The 15942-nt window shown below is 44.3% G+C and overlaps 1 protein-coding gene and 1 pseudogene across 1 annotated transcript in view; one reads left to right on the forward strand and one right to left on the reverse strand.

The window, feature by feature from the left end:
- Positions 1-868: 868 nt before the first annotated feature.
- On the reverse strand, positions 869-7268 carry LOC125999010 (SAP domain-containing ribonucleoprotein-like; annotated as a pseudogene).
- A 1032-nt stretch (positions 7269-8300) lies between these two features.
- The window catches only part of THOC2 (THO complex subunit 2), a 131658-nt gene continuing 124016 nt past the window's right edge, over positions 8301-15942 (forward strand). Inside the window, exon 1 of the mRNA XM_049767072.1 lies at positions 8301-8391. Coding sequence (XP_049623029.1) covers positions 8321-8391 — 71 coding nt within the window. The 5' untranslated portion in view covers positions 8301-8320. The remainder of the gene's footprint in view (positions 8392-15942) is intronic.

Below are 15942 nucleotides of genomic sequence, written 5' to 3' on the forward strand. Positions count from 1 at the left end.
ATACTTCTTTAGCAAGAATTCATAATTTGTCATGAGTTTTGGTATGCAATATTTTAATTACTGTTTCGTTCTAAATGTTTACTAAGTTTTATGTATTTTTTTACTGATTTTTGAGCTAAACCTGTCAATGCATAGGACTTACTCCGAGCTCAGGGATTACTCCAGGTGTGCTGGTGTGTGGTGGTGGGAACACACACAATGTGTGGTGTCTGGGATTGAATTTCCCTTGTTGGCTATAAGCATCGTACTGTTGATCATGCTTCAGTGCTTTTTTTTTTTTTTTTTTTGGTTTTTGGGCCACACCCAGTGACACTCAGGGGTTACTCCTGGCTATGCGCTCAGAAGTCGCTCCTGACTTGGGGGACCATATGGGACGCCGGGGGATCGAACCACGGTCTGTCCTAGGCTAACACTCGCAAGGCAGACAGACACCTTACCTCTAGCGCCACCAGGCCGGCCCCTCTTCAGTTTTTTCTAAATTTTGTCCTGTAGTTTTTTTTTTATCAACAAGCAAAATAATAGTGAGAAAAAAAACCAACAATGAACTAAAGTTGAAACAAAAGTAAGTCAAATTTCTGCCTAATTTCACAAATGTGGGTTTGTGTAATGTCTGATTCTTGACATGATATCATTGCTTCCTAAAAAGAATTCATTTTAGCATGAAGGAACTATGGCAAGGGACTTATCCTCACTGAGTTCATTAGTTTTATCATGTGTTTTTATCATTAGTTTCATCATTTACCCAGAAACAATAGGCTTAATAATCTGGGGAACGTGCTCTTTCATGACCCAGTGCATTAGATACATATGTGACCAAGAAGAATCAGAGAGCCAGAAAACACAACGAACACAAAGAAAGAAGTTTTCATCATGCAATTCCAAAGAGAGCTGCTCTTTTCCTCTTCTTTGCCTCTGTATCTCCTCCTCTTTTGTGGTTTACCCAATAGAACTTATAACATTCCTAAATCACTTCTTCCTATTTTTCAGCTTCTTATCATCTTCAGACTTTCTGGAGCAAAAAGAGACATTGAACAAATATTTGTGTTCATTCCATTCGGTTATCCAGGCTAACCATCGGTTTGGAGTCAGGTGACAATCCTTTTGGTGAAACTCAAGAAACTCCAAATGTTGATACTTGTTACATTTGTTAGCTCCAGAGTCTCAGTTACATTGAATCGTTCGGCTCTCTTGGGCATTTTTTAGTCTGCTGTATTTTAGATGTTATTTTCATTAATTTCTTTCCTGCTGCCACATCAACATTTTTCCTCCCAGAGGGTTCTTCCTTTTTAATGGGCAGTTTTAAGGGCTTTATTTCTTGTTCTGTTTCATCTCCAGTACATCTTCTGTTGCCTTCTCATCAGCATGCTCTTTAAGATATGCCTGGAGTCTGTTGATAACAACAGATCTTGTTTTATTCCCTTGGTTTTCAATCTGTGAGCAAGACATTCCTACTTCAGTTTGGCAAGCTTCAGTCTCTATTGCCTTCTTGTTATCACTGCCACCCTCCATCATTTTCTAATATTTTTTAAATTTAGGGCTTTTTTCGGGGGGTAGTTTGGCAGTGCTCAGTGCTTATTCCTGGCTCTGCACTCAGGAAATACTCCTGGTGGTCTATAGCGGACCACATGGGATGTTGGGGCTTCATTCTAGGTTGTCTGTATGCGAGGCCACCATTCAAGATACTACCTACTTTATAATCACATCACTCCATTTTCTTTTTTTTTTCCTTTAACAAATGTTTTTAATTGTGAGAAAATACATACTACTTAGGCATTTAGTATTCATTACACTCACAAAGTTATACAACCATTACCACGTCCACTTCCAAAACTCTTCATCATTCAGAGTTGAAATTCTGTTACCATTAAACAAGAGCTTCTCTTTTGTCTCTCTCTTATCCCCAGGTAACAGTCATTTTTGTTTCTGGCATCTGACTTCAGTATATCCTTCACATTAGTGGAATTACAATAATGATGTTATCTTGTAGCTGATTTTATTTCACTTAGCATAATATCTTCAAGGTTCATCTTTGTAGCATACCTGAATTTCCTTTTCATTTAAGAACAAATAATGATAAAGATGTTATCTATCTCTCTATCACTTTATTTTATTTATTTTTAATATATTTTTTATTTAAGTAACATGATCATAGTTGGGTTACAGTCATAACCAGAAAACCCCCCCTTCACCAGTGTAACATTACCCCTCCCTCTTCCCATCCCCTGCTGTATTCGAGACAGACATTCTACTACAGTTATTTGTTTTTAAGTTCAGTAAGTTGTATTTTTTTCCTTAAAGGTTAAGAGTAAAAAAAAAAAAATAAAGGTGTGATAGTGGCAATCGCCGTTGTTTCCATAGGTCCAGAAAAATGGGGAAAATGGAAAAAAATCCTTGACCTGATTACAAAAAGGCCTCACCACAGAAGTTTATTGGCATAAGACCGAATCTGGGTTCCAGGCATACCAGTCCATCCAACTCCAGTCATTCTCAAGGTCCTGGTGAAACTTTTTCACACTTTAGCTATTGTTGGTATCAGATTTTTATATTTAAAGACTCTGGATTCTGTGCATTTCTTTCATCGATGTCAGGCTGATGTGGAGCATCCTCTAGTTTCAGCATACCATTCAATGCGGAGCAATCTGCCTTGCATGCAGACTGTTGCTGAGTCGTCTGGGTGTTGGGAGCACTCTTTGCAGTAAGTCAATGCCAAAGCAGTGGTAGGTCTTCTCTGGTAGAGGCTTGGATCCTGGTAATGTTATAGACAATTGTGGTTGTTTCCATAGATGGTACCATTGTTCAGGTGTGTGTGGGCGATGCCCATTTTTTTTTTTTTGGTTTTTGGGCCACACCCGGTGGTGCTCAGGGGTTACTCCTGGCTGTCTGCTCAGAAATAGCTCCTGGACGGCACGGGGGACCATTTGGGACACCGGGATTCGAACCAACCACCTTTGGTCCTGGATCAGCTGCTTGCAAGGCAAACGCCGCCGCTGTGCTATCTCTCCGGGCCCGGTGATGCCCATTCTTCTGAGGTCTGAGCCAAATCATTATGCCAATGTTCAGGGTAAAAGGCCTAATTACATTACCAAATTTGTGTTCCCATCTCTATTAGATAAGAACTTGTTTGCATATGTATTATTTTCCCATTTTAATGTGCCTATGCAAAAGAGAAGCAATGCCACAAGCAATGCCACAAGATATTGATGGTGCTTCTGGGGGCTGACGAATAAAGTCCAACATTCCCCGTAACTTGTACATACATGAAATTTATACAGCGATACTCTTCTACCAGTATTGCTTATAAAAACAGATCTCAAACGGTTAAATCAAACAATTAAATAAAAACTCCAGTAGGCAAAATTGTCACTATATGAGGATATTCAAAAAGAGTTTTAGATGTAAAGGGAACACATCTGAGATATACAAAGGAGATACATGTGACCCTTTTATGTTTTTAAAAATAGTCAAGAGGGAGGGGGGTGTTTCTGAGACACCACTTTGGTCTGTGATTTGGACAAGCGAAGAGAGCATGGAGCCATGCCCTCCCCTTGTTGCCTGCTGAAGCTTCTAATTTGCTTTTTTTTTTTTTTTTTTTGTGGTTTTTGGGTCACTCCCGGCAGTGCTCAGGGGTTACTCCTGGCTCCATGCTCAGAAATTGCTCCTGGCAGGCACGGGGGACCATATGGGACGCTGGGATTCGAACTGATGACCTCTTGCATGAAAGGCAAACGCCTTACCTCCATGCTATCTCTCCAGCCCTCTAATTTGCTTTTGCAAAAATTTTGGAAGTTGAAAAAGCAGTCCCTTCCCAGCCCCTTGCAGGAACAAGGAAGCCTGGGGTCTCTTTTAAATTGCACCTCACTGGAACCCACTTGCTGGGACCCTGATCAGTTGTCCATGAATAAGCCTGGAAATGGGGAGGAAGGAGAGAAAAGGCTGTGGGGGGCAGCCGAGGTTGGATCTTCACCTTATCTTAGCCAAAAAGCCTACAGCATGGAACCTTGCCGTGACGCGTTGCCTGCTGAAGCTTCAAACTCTACCAGAAAATTACTGTGAAAAATATGTAATCCACCTTGGCCAAAACAAAAATCCTTAGTACAGAAAAATGGTTAAATGTGGGGTAACAAGAGCTGGGAGTGAGAGAGTAAAGGAATAAAACCAGTGCCTGCACAGCATTCAGATAATGACAAGTAGAGGAAAAATAATAATATCCATATATTTTTCATAAAGTTCCAATGAACAGGTTTAATAAGAAAAATATCCTGGTAAGTCCTAATGCCAGAACCTATTGTGTTGCTATTCGCACCTAGGAACTCCTCCAAGGGACCCGGCCTGGTTACAGAGGCCTTTGGCATGGCAGAGGGCTGCCAAACGCCATGCTGGCAGGACCTCCTGGCTCGGCTCCCAGGAAGGAAAGAGATCCTTCCGGAGCCAGAAGGCCAGAAGGTCAGAGCTCCCACCTCAAACCCTCCCTTTGGAGCCGGGAGGGAAATGGGAAAAGCCTAGGAAAACCCATAAACTCCTCCAAGGGACCCACCTCGCTGCCTTGCCCAGCCATGTGGCCAGGCAAAGCCCTGGAGTACCGGAGGAAGGAGGTAGAGAGGTGCTGGGGGACATCACTCCATTTTCTAATTTGTAGTATTTTAGATCTTTGAGCTGATTTATTTCAAAATATATTTAAAATGTCCAGACAGGTGTTTTCTTTAACTTTTTGTTATTGATTTTTAATTGAATTGGTCTGAAAACTGCAATATTTTAACATTTGTTGATATTTTCTTTTTTTTAATATAATTTTTATTTTGATCATAGTGGCTTACATAGTGTTGACAATACTATTTTAGGCATATGTTAACTTAATATCAGGGGGATTGCCATCACCGAATTGTTCTCCCTACATCTCCGTTCCCATCCTACCTCCCATATCTTAACATTAAAAATGTTATTCTATGGCTGGAGTGATAGTACAATGGGTAAGATACTTTCCTTGTGTGTGGCCAACTCAGGTTCAATCCCCAAGTTCCCACATGGTCTGCGAGGACTGCCAGGAGTGATCTCAGAGAGTCAGGAATAACCACTGAGCACTACCAGGTGTTGCCTCACCCCCCAAAAGTTAGTATTCAAGGTATACTGGCCCATCACCAGACAACAACGCACTGACTTAATATTGGTTGGTAAAACATACTTTTCTTCAGGGTTATTTGAGTATATGACTTAGCCAGTGGAGTGTGGAATGGCATCGGCACTCATCTGATTCCTTTGGTTAAGAGCCTTTGATCAACAGTGAACACTTTGTACATGGCAACTTGTTCTTGTGTCCCTGTAAATGATGTTTATTTTTCAGTTGCTAGGTAATGTTCTATTGTATATCTAGACAAAATACATTTGTCATAGATTTCTACATATTTTTATTTTCCCCTAATTTATTGACTTAAAAATGTGCAGCAAATACTGCGGTTTGTCTGTCTGTCCTTGAACTCATGTTCATTTTTCCTTCACAAATTTCAATGCAGTTATCGAGTACCTATCAGAGTTACAAATCTTTTATCTTTTTTGGTTTTTGGGTCACACCCGGTGGCGCTCAGGGGTTAATGTGCTCAGAAATTGCTCCTGGCTGGCACGGGGGACCATCTGGGATGCCGGGAACCGAACCAATGTCTGTCCTGGGTCTGCTGCTTGCAAGGCAAATGTCCTACTCTGTGCTATGTGTCTGACCCAGGATTACAAATTCTTCAATAATTTGAAGTTATTGGGGCAGGAGTAATATTACAGCGGGTAGGGTGCTTGCCTTGCATGTGGTTGATCCAGGTTCAATCTCTGGTATCCATATGGTCTCCTGAGCTCTGCCAGGAATGATACCTGTGTGCAGACTGGATGGGGTAAGACCTGAGAACCTAACATAGGATGTGGCCCCAAAGGATAAAAAGTGGCTTTAGAATTTTTTTGGTTTTTGGGTCACACCCAGCAGCGCTCAGGAGTTACTCCTGGTTCTATTAGGTTCAGAAATCGCTCCTGACCCAGCAGCGCTCAGGAGTTACTCCTGGTTCTATTAGGTTCAGAAATCGCTCCTGGCAGGCTTGGGGGACCATATGGATTTGAACCATTGTCCCTCTGCATGCAAGGCAAACACCTTATCTCCATGCTATCTCTCCAGCCTCACGGCTTTAGAATTTTAAATTCAGTCAGCAGAGTAGACAAAACTGTTGAAAAGGCAATGTAGTTCCCCCCCTCCCCCCAGAATTAGTCTGAATACAATGTATGCCCTGAGGATACTCTGAGGTGCTTTGTTCTATAGTTTCTGGTTTTTGAGTCACACCTGGCAGCGCTCAGGGGTTACTCCTGCCTCCATGCTCAGAAATCGCTCCTGGCAGGCTCAGGGGGCCGTCTGGGATGCCGGGATTCTGGATTCGAACCGAAGACCTTTTGCTTGAAAGGCAAACGCCTTACCTCAATACTATCTCTCCGGCCTCTTTTGAACTTAATATCAGTATGGGAGAAATGTTCATTGGTTTATCTATATATTAGTAAAGTTTGTATCAAGTTTATCTGAAAAATCTTTGTAATTCTGCAAGGTTACACAGAAAGAAAAGGGGATGTTACTATTTAATTTATTCATTTTTTTGGTTTTTGGGCCACACCCGGCGACGCTCAGGGGTTCCTCCTGGCTGTCTGCTCAGAAATAGCTCTTGGCAGGCATGGGGGACCATATGGGACACCGGGATTCGAACCAACCACCTTTGGTCCTGGATCGGCTGCTTACAAGGCAAACGCCGCTGTGCTCTCTCTCCGGGCCGGGATGTTACTATTTAACAATTGGCTAATCACTGTGTCTTTTATGTCTGAAATATTTTAGAGCAAACCACAGAATTGCTCTACCATCTTTAAAAAATTCGTTATTTTTTATGATTGTGGGGGCCATATCCATGGGTGCTGGGGTGGGGCATGCCCTGGCAGGGAACTGAACCCAGGCCATTCCTAGAGAAGGTCTAAGCTGCAATACTTTTCACCCTTTTCTTTCTTCTCTTCACTTTGGGTCCCTTCCAGGAGGTGCTTAAGGAACCATTCAGGATGTTGGGAAAAGCTCTGTAGCCCCCAGGTTGCAAGACTTTCAATTAGGACGTTGTCTTTCTTGATCATAGTGCAATCATAAATAAATGAACAAGCATCTATTGTTAATCTACATTCTTTTCGGTGACTGTGTAAGCGACCAAGCCAAGCCCCTTTAAGCAGAGGAAACGTGGTGTGCCCCACAGCCGCTTCTCCTGGGCAGGCATCGTGGTCCCGCGGGGGTTCCCCGTCTGGAATTTGTTCCTCAATCTCTTTTTTAGGAATTCGGAGGAGATCCGAGGAAGGGGTCGCCCTGAATCCTCTTTATTTCCATTGTCAGTCAGGACCTCCAGATTCCCATCACCTGCCGGAAAACCGGGCCTGGAGACGGTTACTGGAGCGGCGGGTTTTGTTCCCTGGGGTGGTGTCTGCCTCGGGGGGGGGGGGGGGGGGGAGAGGGCTCCCGGCATGCACCGCGGCGCGGCTGTTGGAGGCTCAGTATCGGGACGACGGGCCACTTCTCGCGATAGCTCGGTGGATCGGGGTGGGGGACCGCGGTGGGGGATCCCAGAGCGGCGAGAGGCCGCGTGCCGCCTCGCGCCCGCCAGGAACGCGCGCGACGCCCCCGGGTCCCCCCAGGGCCGGAGGGGAGGCTGCCATTCTGTCCCCGGAACGGGCCGCCGCCATGTTGGCCGGCCGTGGCGCGGCCAGCTCGCCCTGCACAATGGTATCGCCCGAGAAGGTTCTTGGAGACCGTGGAACGTAAACAAGCCGTTCCCCACTGTCGCGGCGCCCCCTAGTTCGGCCGCAGGTGCCAGTGACACCCGTCCCGCCTCTCGCTGGGCGGGCCACCCGCCCGCAGGCAACCGAGGTTTCCGGGGCTCCATTTCCCTCGCCTGGGCCCCCGGGGGCTCGCGGACACTCGGGCCTGAGCCTCGCTCCCGAGCTTAGGGCGGCGGCCGCCGTCGCTTCGGGGCTGGGCTAGGCTGGCTATCTCCGGGGGAGCCGGGGGGCTCCCCGCCCCGGGGCCCTCGCTGGGGGCTTGAAGGGACAGCCGGACGGAGGCCGGCCCCGGGTGCGAGGGAGCCGGGCTACGTTGGAACTCGCGGCTGCTGGCGGCCGGAGCCGAGCTCGGGGAGGAGACTGCGGGGCGGCCAAACGGGCCGCGACGCCAGCTCCGAGCTCCCGGCATTCCCCTTGCGCGCCGGCGCTCCCCTTTGACCCCGGGCTCGCTCGCGTGCGCTACACACATCCGGGCCTCTGCCACCGGGAGAGGAAGATGGCGGCCGCAGCCGTGGTGGTTCCTGCAGAGTGGATAAAGAACTGGGAGAAATCTGGGCGCGGGGAATTGTGAGTATGCGCGGGCCGGCGGCGGGTGCACGCTCACCGGGGCTGGGTTTTAAGTCCCCGCGGACTGGCTGGGCTTCCCCCCCCCCTGCCCTCCTGCGATCGACAGCGGGCGTGGGTGGTGGGCTAGTAGTTTGCAACTCGAGGCTGAGCGGTGTTGCTGGCAGCGCTGACACCCGGGCGATCTCGGGCCTTCTGCAGGGGATGCCCCGGGGAAGCGATCGTCCCATTGGACAGCCTCGCCTTCGGTCCCCGTGCCCGGGCTCGGCCTGCCGCTCGCTCGCTCGCTCGCCTTTTTTGTCCCCGTCTTTGCTCACTCGGCGCCTTTCTCTCCAAAGGGGCCCGCGCAGTGGGGCCGGGGGTGCATCGGCCTTCGACGCTCTGACGACTGGAAACCAGCCGACTCAGTCGGCTCGCGCGCTGGCCTCCAGGCCAGCCAGTAGGGCGAAACGCGGGGCGTCGCTCCGAGCCCCACTTAGCTGGCACCCCTCATCTTTTGCGGGAGCGGCGTCTTGCACTGCGGGCGAGGAAAGGGACAGATCGGGCCATTTTCCCCGCCGGCCCACGGGCAATGCCTGGCTGTCTTTGTACACCCACATCCTTGAGGATCGCCTTGGCTTCAACTTTCCTCATCAGAGGCTTCGGAAACCCCATTTTGTCCTGGGACTAGCAACTCATTTTGGCACTCCTCCAAGCGTCTCCAGCACCTAGAATAACGCGTTCCCTTTTACTTACAAAACTTGTTCCCCTGCCCAACTATACTGTAACTAAAACGGTCATTTGCCCGGCCCGTGCTTTCTTCACCCCACATTTGTTTTCTCCGTTCTGGATGGGGAAATTGGGGAGAGGGTATCAGGGAATCCTTTCAATCCTCCCAGATAATCCCGACGTAAAACCAAAAGGAATCCAGACCTAATGATCGCCTTTTTGAGTTGCTTTAGGAATGAAAGCTCAACCCTGTATTGAAATGAACTCCGGTTGGCCATTTTTTGGTCGTCTCTGCCACCTGCGCCTCCTCTGTAATCACTTTAGGGCTGGTTGCTGGGGCAAGAAGATCTGAATCTTGAGAACTTGGTTCCTGGGAATGCAAAACGCAGAACGAGTTGCCTGTTCTTGCGCGTGTTATTGCAAATGTCAACCCAAATGCACCCCAAACTGCCTCTGCACTCACACTGCTTGGCGGGATTTTTTTGAACAGTGCGAGCTCTAGAATTGGACTGCCCTGTAGGTGGTCTTAGCCACTTAACTAGCTGCATGACCTTGGATAACTTCCTTAACCACTTTGACCGTTTCCCCTTGAGTAAACTGGAAAGAAAGAGATTGTTGGGAAGACCAAGTAATGCCTGTATAGTAGAGGGCTTGTATTAAGCGCTCAGGGGATGGTCTGTGAAGGTGATATCCCCATCTTTAGATATATAAACTTCTCGAAACAGGTTTTGCAGTTAAAAGTTTGTACCACTCACATTAGCACTTAAATTGCTCTCACCCTTTCATGCACTTTTATGCTTTATCCTTGAGGAATGGTCCAAAAGGCTCTCCAGTCTTATTTCCAGCCCATAGCTCTTCAAATTTACTTTGTGCAGAGAGGGAAAAAATTTGCTAGAATGATTAGCCCTCTGAACGTCTCTTTCTTCTTAATTTTCTTTTCGGATTAAAGTAGGAAAATCGAGAGTAAGGAAAAATAAATTACACAGTTTCAAAGTAGCTAATTTCTTTTTTTCTCCCTGGCTTTACTCTTCAGGCCCTCCTTCCACACTTCTAGAATGTCTAGCTAGTTCTTAGTGTGTTTGTTAACTGTCAGACAGCTCTTTTATAAGTATTCATTTTTAACATATGTAAACTTTTTATTTTTACAAATCTTTATACCTGCTAGTCAACAGATAGCTATTAATTCACGTGTGTAGAGAGCAAATCACCTTAATCTCTATATGATAACCCCCTACCTCTGAACTGATACTATTCACTGTTGTTTGCTTTTAAAGTCAATGAGTAGAGTTAGGAGATACATCTTTTTGGTTTGCTGAACTTCCTACTTCCAATTGTGTGTGTGTGTTATGTGACTGTTTTATTGTTATTACTCCCACTGTAGAATGAGTGCCATTGGGAATAAAAGATGACATTACACTTGGCTCTGAATGGCAACTGTCGGGGGATAAAAAAAAGTGGTGAGATTGCCTTACCTAGGTAAAATGGAAAATGGGATTCACATGTGAATTTACATGATTTTTATACTTATCATAGTTAATATATTTGAAAAGCTGCTTTGAACCTCATTAGAAATTTTATGTGTGGCTATTAAGTGGCTTGTGGGATATAATTTGAATTACAGTAAATTCAAATCAGTAGTCAGTTTGTTGTATTGTTAGATGAAGAGGTTAAAGTTCTATGATGTAATGAGGTTTTTTAAGTAGTCAAGCACCTCTTGTGCTCTTAGCTTTCATTTATAAAATTTTTTCTATGAAATTTTAACAGTTTGGAGTGTGTGAATATTTGGAAAGATATATTTTAACATTTTAAGTTTACTAGAACTTAAGATGTATATGTTATAAAATCACTGAAAACTGCCACTTAAATATAAAACAGCTGTAGGAACTTCTTTTGATTTTTTTCTTCTTGGTTACATCTGGTGGTGCTTCAGACGTTATTACTGGCTCTCACCTGGTGGTGCTTGCAGGACCATATGGAATACTAGGAATTGAACCCAGGTCTGTCACATGCAGGGCTAACCCTCTACCCGCTATACTATGGTTCCCTCCAAGCTGTAGGGGCTTTTAAGAGAAAGGTAATATACCATCTATTCATTAGCTTTTAGGGTATGACAATATTTAAAACAATATTTGGATAATTTTTTTTTTTTTGGTTTTTGGGTCACACCTGGCAGCACTCAGCGGTTACTCCTGGCTCTACACTCAGAAATTGCTCCTGGCAGGCTTGGGGAACTATATGGGATGCTGGGATTTGAACCACCATCCTTCTGCATGCAAGGCAAATGCCCTTGCCTCCATGCTATCTCTCTGGCCCCTAATTTTTTCTTTTTAATGAGAAATTAGCAGCTGAGCTCAACTAACTAAATTATTTTGGTAATAGTTGGCAGTGCTCAGGGCTTACTCTTGGCAGGTTTGGGGGACCAATGATATGGGGTCTCAAAGTTTGATCTCCTGTCAGCATCCAGCAAGCAAATGCTCTACCTGCTGCCTATTGTTCTGTCCCGATTATATTTTGTGTTATCACTCTTTACTAGTATAAATCTGTTTGGCATTTGTTCAAATTATCAACATTTAAAATGTTTGTCATTTTGGGGTGAACCAGTGTAGACCAGGGATTGAACCCCAGATCCTACACACAAGCCATGCAGTCTGTTACTGATCCACTTCCCTTGGGAGAGCAACATTTTTTTTTTTTTGGTTTTTGGGCCACACCCGGCGATGCTCAGGGGTTCCTCCTGGCTGTCTGCTCAGAAATAGCTCCTGGCAGGCACGGGGGACCATATGGGACACCGGGATTCGAACCAACCACCTTTGGTCCTGGATCCGCTGTGCTATCTCTCCGGGCCGGGAGAGCAACATTTTTGTTGTTTGGTTTTGTTTTGGGGCTACAGCAGAGCTGCTCTGGGGCAATTCTTAGCTCAGAGGTAACTCCTATTGTGCTTGGGAGCTTTGTGGTTCTGGGGATTTGAAACAGTCCTCTTGCATGCATATTATACACTGAAGCCCACTGAGCGTCTCCAAACTCTGAGAGTGAAATTTTTTTTTTTTGGAGGTGGATCATTTTGGTTTTTTTGTTTGTTTGTTTGGTTGTGGGCCACACCCAGTGACTCTCAGGGGTTACTCCTGGCTATACTCTCAGAAATCGTTCCTGGCTTAGGGGACCATATGGGATGCCAGGGGATGGAACCGTGGTCTGTCCTAGGTTAGCGTGTGCAAGGCAGACACCCTACTGCTTGTGCCACCACTTTGGTCCTGAGGTAGATCATTTTAGGCCATACCCAGTGGTGATTAACACTTAAACTTGATTCTGAACTCAGGTCTTTCCTGGTGGTGCTCAGAGGGATGGAACATATGTGATGCTGAGAATTGAACCAAGGTTGTTTGCCTTTCAGGCAAACAAGCACCTTTACTTCCTGTATTAAGACTGATCCAGAAGGACAGTTTCTTAATTGTGCAAATAACTTTTCCTGTTACGATGTCCAAGGTTTTCGCTTTGAAAGATAACTTTTGTTTGTTAAGATAACTTTTGTTTGTTACATAATTAAAGTAAAACTGTATTTTCCTATCTGAGTGGCCTATTGCTTGCTTAACTAACCTGCTTCTGGAGATACTGATTATAATGGTAGATTATAGGACTCTTAAAAATGATCTTTTCTGGGGGGTCGGAGCAGTAGCATAGTGGTAACGCATTTGCCTTGCATGTGGCAGACTGGGGATGGACCCTGGTTCGATCCCTGGCAACCCATGTGGTCCCCTGAGCCTGCCAGGAGCAATTTCCGAGCACAGAGCCAGGAGTAATCCCTGAGTGCAGCTGGTGTGACCCCCCCCCAAAAAAAAAGATAAAGATCTTTTCTTTTCTTTTTTTTTTTTTTTTTTTTTGGTTTTTGGGCCACACCCGTTTGACGCTCAGGGGTTACTCCTGGCTATGTGCTCAGAAATCGCCCCTGGCTTGGGGGAACCATATGGGACGCCGGGGGATCGAACCGCTGTCCGTTCCTTGGCTAGCGCTTGTAAGGCAGGCACCTTACCTCCAGCGCCACCGCCCGGCCCCAAGATCTTTTCTAAGTATTACAAAGGATAAAAAACTTCAGGAAGGTAATTAGCTTCGTCTCACAAGTTCAACATCTATATCCAAATTTGTTGAAATAATGCAGTATATATAAATATGTATTTAATCTGAATTTTGGAATAAGAAATTTAATGTTTGATTTCATATTAGCATAAGACTTGGCTCTGCTTAAACTATTACATTTGTATGATAGATCCTTTGGAAAACATCTTTATGGGGGATTTATTTTCCATGCTCTTAATCCAAAAGTGTTAGCCCAATGTCAATACTTAGTCTAATATTGAAATACTTATATTTATTGACTATCATCTGTTTGAATAATTTTCTTTTAGAATCACATCAATTAGAAATCCTACTTGTGGGGGCCGGGCGGTGGCGCTGGAGGTAAGGTGCCTGCCTTGCCTGCGCTAGCCTAGGATGGACCGCGGTTCGATCCCCCGGCGTCCCATATGGTCCCCCAAGAAGCCAGGAGCAACTTCTGAGCACATAGCCAGGAGTAACCCCTGAGCGTCACAGGGTGTGGCCCAAAAACCAAAAAACCAAAAAAACAAAAAAAAAAAAACAAAAAAAAAACAGAAATCCTACTTGTTTCAACTTGTTAATTATTTGTAGTTATAATAAAAACTAGTATATTTAATTGTGATATCCTTTTTTTGGGTTGCTTTCCTTGAGTTACTTCTGGCTCTGCACTCAGAAATCACTCCTGGCATGCTTGGGGACCATATGGAATACTGGGTAGCAAACCTAGGTCTGCCATGGGCAAGGCAACTCCCTATCCACTGTACTATCACTCTGGCCCCTCACTGTGGTACTCTTAACTACCTCATTTTTGCTACCACACATTCTTTAACTTCTAATAAGAATTATCTAAATATTCTCCAAATGTCTAGTCTTACGTGGGAGGGAAGATTGTGGCAAATAATTATTCTAGAAATGATAGCCTTAGTGGCTTTTTTCCCCTTTAAAAGTTACCCTAAATTTAGCTGAAGCTTTATGTGAAATACTTTTTTTTCATATATTTTCATTTGACTTTTTTTCTACCTTTGATCACAATTGTTCCTGGTAAGAAAAATGTATTCTTCAGAAAGTGTAGAAAAATTTGTAAAATATTTCAGACTACTTTATTTTTTATTTTTTATTTTATTTTTTATTTATTTTTTTGGTTTTGGGGCCACACCCGGCGATGCTCAGAGGTTACTCCTGGCTGTCTGCTCCGAAATAGCTCCTGGCAGGCACGGGGGACCATATGGGACACCGGGATTTGAACCTTAGGTTCTGGATTGGCTGCTTGCAGGGCAAACACTGCTATGCTATCTCTCCGGGCCCCTATTTTTTAGAGAAATTCTAAATTTAAACATTTATCTACAGTGCTGTGAAGGTTTTTGTATGCAGAATTTTTGCTGTCTTATTACATTTACATTCCCTTCTCAAATGCACTTTTTATTTTCATGAACATGTTTAAAGATAAAACTGTTGGACCACAATATTCATTTTTGTTAATTATACCTGTTTTAATTTACAATAGAAATAATTCTTTGCCTCATCAAGTTTAGCTTCTTTTTTTTTTAAGAATTGACTAGCACACATTGACATCAGTTTTTAATTTTTTAATTTTTTTTATTTCGGGGGTATTCCATTGTTGCTTGAGGACAGCTGCTGGCTCAGTGTCACTCACTCTTGATTCTAGAAGGTGCTAGGATATTATGTGATGCTGGAGGACTCAATCTGGAACTCTTGCATGCACTCCAGTCATTTGAGCTATCCTGCCTGGGATGTTAATTTTTTAAATGTGAAAAACCAACTTTGAGATATTTAGTGTATACACACACACAAGGCATATAGACTCATGCTGTATTTCTTCTCTATTTCCACTTGTCTGTGGCCATTTTTGCTCCTTATGTTTCTTTTTGGAAACTGGAAAATGAGAGTAAGTAAGGTTACAAATCCAAATTTCATGTTCTGAACTATTTGAGCGCAGCTGGAATGACAGTACAGACGTAGGGTACTTACCTTGCACATTGTTGATGCGGTTTGATCCCTGACACTTAGATAGTCCTCTGAGCTTGCTAGGAGTGATCCCTGAATACAGAGCCAGTAGTAATTCATCAGCACCACTAAATGTGGCCCCAAAATAAAAACAAGCAAAAAAAAAAAACAAAAAAAAAAAACCAAGAAACCAAAACTATTCACAGAGGCTAGAGAGTTTAGTGGGCTGGAGCACATACCCTGTCTGCTGGATGCCTGGGTTTAATCGCTGCCCTTCATAGTCTGCAAGTACTGCCAAGAAAGACCACTGAGCTGGGAGTAACCTCTGAGCTCTACTGGGTGTGTTACCCCACACCTCAAAAAGAAAAAAAACTAGTCAGAATATTTAGGTCCTTAGGAGAACATAAGATTCTGTGCTTAATTTGAGTTTATCTTAGACTGTAAGTTCTGTCTCTTCCCAGGAACCTGAGAGAATGTCACAATAGCACACATTTTTATAATAGTAAACAGTTAGTTGGAGTTATTCAGAGACTGAAGTAATCATTTTAATTTTGACCAAGGTAGAATATTTGACTAATTTCAGGAGCACATGTAAATGGCCAACTGTTGGAGGTAGTTTTTTTTTCTCTGCTTGTAATTTAGGATAGCATATTAAAACTAAATAGGTGTAGAAAGACACATATAGTATTCTGAAATAGAGTTGTTTAAAAAAATTGGGAGGGGGGTTGTAGAGATACTACAGTGGTGCCTTGTGTGCAGGTGACCGGGGTTCGATCTTCAGCATCCCATATG

Source organism: Suncus etruscus, chromosome X, assembly GCF_024139225.1.
Source record: "Suncus etruscus isolate mSunEtr1 chromosome X, mSunEtr1.pri.cur, whole genome shotgun sequence".
In the NCBI taxonomy this organism is placed as follows: domain Eukaryota; kingdom Metazoa; phylum Chordata; class Mammalia; order Eulipotyphla; family Soricidae; genus Suncus; species Suncus etruscus.